This window comes from Glycine max, chromosome 8 (assembly GCF_000004515.6).
Source record: "Glycine max cultivar Williams 82 chromosome 8, Glycine_max_v4.0, whole genome shotgun sequence".
Lineage (NCBI taxonomy): Eukaryota > Viridiplantae > Streptophyta > Magnoliopsida > Fabales > Fabaceae > Glycine > Glycine max.
The window spans coordinates 35,010,930-35,016,483 of record NC_038244.2 but is presented as its reverse complement, the minus strand read 5'-3'; the positions used below and the strand labels follow the sequence as shown (position 1 = coordinate 35,016,483).

General features: G+C 38.4%; 1 protein-coding gene across 1 annotated transcript; it reads right to left on the bottom strand.

The window, feature by feature from the left end:
• Positions 1-1,214: 1,214 nt before the first annotated feature.
• LOC100785708 (transcription factor MYC2) lies at positions 1,215-3,721 on the bottom strand. Its single transcript, XM_003531914.5, has one exon. It carries the CDS (start codon positions 3,422-3,424, stop codon positions 1,460-1,462), a length of 1,965 nt encoding a protein of 654 aa, XP_003531962.1. The 5' UTR covers positions 3,425-3,721; the 3' UTR covers positions 1,215-1,459.
• Positions 3,722-5,554: the final 1,833 nt, after the last annotated feature.

The window sequence follows — 5,554 nt, the reverse complement described above, 5'->3', positions numbered from 1 at the left end:
TGAACCGTGAACCTCAAAGCCAGCTTCCGATTCCGTGTTTGATTCCAATATAGCTTAAAGAGAAAGCACCTCACTTTTAGGTCCTTTTCTAATGGTGGACTTGTTTCCTATATAGTTATTCATGTTGGTGCATTTGGAGTGATTCTGATTCCACAAACACGCACATGCCAACAAGAGCCTAATACACAGCCCCTCTTTTTTGCCTTATAATCCTCCATGCATGTCGAGGGTATTTTCAGTGATAAATTTGGTGTGGTCAAAACTTTACTACTCAACAATAGAATACCTGAACAGGAAACTGCCTTTAGATGGTGGGAAAAATAAACTAGAGATCTAATAGTACTAGTTAGTCAAAAACTTATTCACCAAAAGAGTAAACACTCAAGAAATGTTTCTAAAACCAAATTTATCATTAGATCGGGAAAAAAAATTGATTTAAAGTTTAATACCTCAAATTATAGTTTTTTATGCTGATAGTTCAACTATAGTTAAAGAGTAATTAAACTATGAATCAAAGAAAATAAACATAAATCAATAGTTACATAGATATAAGTGATTTATGTCCCTTAATCAAGTAGTCTAGGATTCAAATTCTAATTGACTCATGCATATCAAATAAATTATGTTGAAAATTTTTTATATGCATTCGAGATCCCGATGAAGATTAATTATCGTTTTCAACGAAAATTATTTTATAATAATATTATAGTCAGAATAAAAAAAACAAATAATATTAATATTAATATTAATGTCATTTCTTTATATACCAAAAAAGTGAGTCAACCGCCAACAAAAAAGGTTGGGTGACCAAGTATTTTTGTAAGGGTAAGCATTTTTCACATGGCTGAAAATGGGCCACCCATTCGGGCGGGTACATGATTACGTTGTAAGCAAGGACAGGAGATAAAATGCCCCGCTGTTCCCCAGCACGTTTTCTTTGTCCTTTTACTTTGGCTCAATTTCACCACACAAAAATCAGCCTCTTCCCATCAATAGATCAGACAAACCAATACATAGACATTATTACTATTGGACAACTCAATCACAAGATTCAGACTTCAAAAATGCCCCCGTTCTGTAGCAGATAAGCCAGATATACCACAAGAAGCAGCACACTCAAAAACAAACGAGAAACACACTAACTGATAATTAAATAACACCCTTAAGAAAACACCCAGAAAATTAAATTCACCAACATCAGTTCACATTTATGATAATTCATAAACATATATATATATATATATACAATATAAACAGATAATAATATTAACACAAAAAAAATCCACTTGGACTTCATCAGAGATATTACTATCCCCTGGTTGATCATTCAGCTTCCCAAATCAAATTACCTCAATAAAATTAATTTAGTCCAAGCTACCAAAAAGGACTAACCAAAAATAAGAACACTAATTTACATAGAAAGCTACAGCTACTGCTACCAATAATAGTACAGAAGGAACTATCGTAGTTCATCGCCAACTTTGGATGATAGTGCCGACAGAAGCTGTTCCTGCGTGTAAAACTTGTTTCCCATGTTCACCGTGGCTTGTTGGATCATCAAATCATTCACCACAGACACGCTGGCGTGATGCACTTCCAAGTCAAGATCTTTCAATGCTGCCATCAACCTGGCTGCAGGGTGGTTCTTCTTGCTGCATTGGATTCTTACCATTGCATCCCAACCAATGATCTTCACCTCTAACTCCAAATCAGCGAGCTTGCTTGTTGTCTTCTTTGGTTCTACGCTATTAGATGGAGGCGGTCCTGGTGGTGGTGGCGGCGGTGGCGGTGGAGGAGGGTTTTTAGTTGCGAGCTCGAGTTCCTTCTTGGTTGAATCCAATTGCTTCTCCAATTCCGTTTTCTCTGAATCCAGCACGTTGAGCTTCGATTTCAACTCGTTAATGTACAATATGGCGTCCCCCAACAGCGATGCCTTGTCCATCTTGGATACATTTGGAACTACAGCTCGTAGAGCATAGAATCTTTGGTTCAGCTTTTCTCTCCTCTGTCTCTCGGCTTCCACATGATTTAGTGGTTCCTCTCTTCCGTTAGCCGGCTTTCGCCCTCTCTTCCGGGGCCGTTTCTCGGGCTCCACCACCTGTTTCGCCACGGAAGCTTCCAGATCCGAGTGATCCGAATCACCGGCACCGACACAAGCACCGTTAACTGATTTTATATTTGCAGCCGGCAGGGAAGTGAAGGAAAGCATTCCATCGTCAATGCTGCTCCGAGAAACCACCGGGGACCTCTTCTTCTTGTTCTTGTTATTGTTGTTGTTCTCCTCAACCGCAACAACACCGGGAAAGAAAGCCCCATTGTAAGAGCTCTTCTTGCTCTCCCCAAAGCTCAGAATTTCACCGGATTCAGGTTTCAATGAATTCGAAAAGTTCAATTCCCTCGGGAAGAATCCCTGGCTTTTAGAATTGGGGACGTGAACAGCAGCAGCAGCGCTAGGGGTTTCGGTTAGGGTACTGGAACCAGGGGTTTCGAAATGCATCGTCTTATTAACCGTGGAATTCGGCGGCGAGACGGTGGAGGAGTCTTTGATTTCAGGGTTGAGCCAGAGCGAGGAAGGGTCGTTCTCGCCTTGATCGGTGGTGGCAACGCAATTCAACGCCCAGGAACACGTTTCAGGGTTGTTGTTGTTGTTGTTGTTGTTGAAGTTGAACAAATCACGCACCTTGTTCATCAGATCGGGGTTCTGAAAAATGACCTCCGCGGAGGCGAGCTCGACGACGCCGTTTGCGGACGGTATACAGACAAGAGTCTGGAGCCCGAAGAGCTGCCCCTGGCGGGCCCGTTCGCAGGCCGATTCGGAAAGTCTTTCGGGCCCGGCGACCCAGACCGGGCTCGAGTTAAAAAAAGCCTGGCCCGGCAGCCCGCTACCGTTGACGAAGGACTGAGTCATCGACACCAGGAAGAACCACTCGGTGTCGGTGACTTCTTCGTCAATGTCGTCAGCTGAAGCGGAAGGGCCGGAAATTAAGGAATTAAGTTCGCGGAGGACCTTCTTACGATGGTCCTGCTCTGCGGACGACCTCGTTTTGGGGGCTTTGGTTTTGACTTTGTCTTTGTCCTCCTCGCCCTTGTAGTAACCGTCTCCCCAGCCGAGAAGGGAGGTGCCGGAGGAATAGTCGTAGGAAGATTGCCAGAAGATTGCGTAGGTCCAGCTCTCGCAGGCGCCTTCGATGAGAGTCTGGAGGCGTTGCTGGAGAGTCTCCTGGTTGAGGAGGGACTGGGACTGCGCCGGCGGCGGCGGAGGAGGAGGAGGAGGAGGAGGGGCTTTTGCCGTGCCTGGAGTTGTGGTGGAGGTGGCGGACTGCGGCGTGGCAAGCCAGAGGGAGGAGAGGTCGGAGGAGCTCATGAAGGCCTCCATGACGGAGGAGTTGTCGTCGGTCCACAGGTTCATCCGGTACTCGGTCATTCCATGCACCAACAACAACGTGGGTTTGGAATTGGATGGGAGTGAAGTGTGGGTTTTGTTTGTTCTGGCGGCCAAAAGAGGGAGTGGAAAAGAGAGAGTGTGTGTGTGTATGCGTGTGCGTGCGTGCTTGTTTTTCTATGTGAGGGGAGGGAGTGAGGAGAGAGATAAGGTTATGAGCGATTGAGTGGGGTGGATTTGGGTTTGGGATTTATGTGGAGTGCATTTGGGTTTCATTTGGGTGAGAACTGTGAAAAATGCGAGGCTTCAAGGAAAGAGGCCGTAAAAACAAAAAACACGGCTTCTATTCTCAACAAACTTTCATACATTTATATACTTCTTTGTTTTTATTTATAAATATTCAATTACTTAATTTATTAATATTAAATAATTATTAATATAATTAATAGTGATAATTTATTTTAAATTTATATTTTTTTTAAAAATTATCATTATCATTAATATGTTTTTTAATTATTTCTTAATATATTTTCTTTTTTCTTTTAATTAGAGATATTTTTTGTTTAAAAATAATTAATGTTATGAATATTATAGATTGAGACTTATAAAATAATAAATATCATTTTAAAATTGAGTCTTATAAATAATAACAAAAGTATTTATTATGAAATGTATGGAAGTTTGCCGAGAATGTTAAAATTAATTTTAAAATTTCTTCATTTTAATAGTAAAGAAGTTATGAACTTTTTTAAGAAATAAATCCATAGGTACTTAAATTATTTGAAATTTTTTAACGTCAGGACCTAATTAAAAAGTAAATGCAAGTTCGGTAATTTAATAAGTTCATGCATCCCATTAAAAAAATTCAAGGACTTAATTAAAAAATTATAAAAGTTTAGGGATTCATAGAATAATTAAACATTTCTTAATTACAAGATTATAAAAATGTAATAATCTAGAATATTTGAATTTTCACGCGTCATGTGTTAATTATATATTTTTATTTGTAGATTATCATATATTACTAAAATGATTATTAAATACAAATTAATAAAGTTAAAAATTTATTTAAGAAATTTTTCATAAAAGCAAAAATAGTTGCGTTAGAAATAAACCACTAGAATCATCCTACTGATGAGAAGGATTTGAATAAATTTCATAACATTTTAAATTCAAATCTCATCACATTTGGATATAAAAAAATATAAATCGATCTATTTAAGTTTAAGTTTTTAACAAGGTTCATTTAAATAAATGAATAAAAGTTAAGTAATCAATTATTTTCACAAGCTAAACTAAAATTTTAAGTGCTCAACTCGATTTATGAAAGTGTGTTAGAAATAATGTGTTAGAAAGTATGTTACCTTCTTTTAATTGGCAAAGAAAAACTTTATTAAGGAACATGCCTAAACACAAGATGTGTTGCAAGATGGAACCATAGGAATTACAATGTTATGCCATATATAACCACGAAATCTCTAAAACAATATTAGAGTATGGAAAAGAGAGTATCAATTTGGAGAAAGTCCCTTGCCTTGATGGGATCAAGATTATTGGTATTGCTACTAGAGTTGAGCATTATGCAATTGTCACCGACAAGATGCACTTGTTCTTAAAAAGTGTAAAATCACATAGTGTTGATTGATGACTTCTTTCCTTCCTATATTTCAAAGCATGTAGAAATAAAGACATGGGGTAAAACACGTTTACAAAGGAGAAAGGTGAACAAACAAAATTTTGAGCGGGAAAAGCTTAATGGAGTAGGAGCACTACTATTTTAAAAAAAATTAAGTCAAACACGTGATCAAATCAGAATCACTCGTTTAATCAAACAACTGAAAACTTTTTAACTGGACAACAGAGAAGAATATGTTTAAGAGCTATATGGTGGAAACTTTCAAGGTAGAGATTAATCTCTTGTAGTTTGCAAATGATACTCTTTTCATGGGAAATGCTAGTGTGTAGAATGTGATTGTGTTGAAAGGGATGCTTTGATTTTGAGCTTGTGTAAGGTTAAAGGTGAATTTTCATTAGAGCAAAGTAGAGGATTGGTGTTGAAAGTGGTACACTACAAAGAAATGCATTTGTCTTGCATTGCATCATAGTTTTTCAATTTCGTATGATGGGATCTAACCAAAACTTTATACCACTTTCGTCGCAGGCCACCATCCG

Excerpts from the sequence above, each read along its gene's own strand:
- LOC100785708 (XM_003531914.5), bottom strand. The coding sequence starts at position 3,424 with ATGACCGAGTACCGGATGAACCTGTGGACCGACGACAACTCCTCCGTC.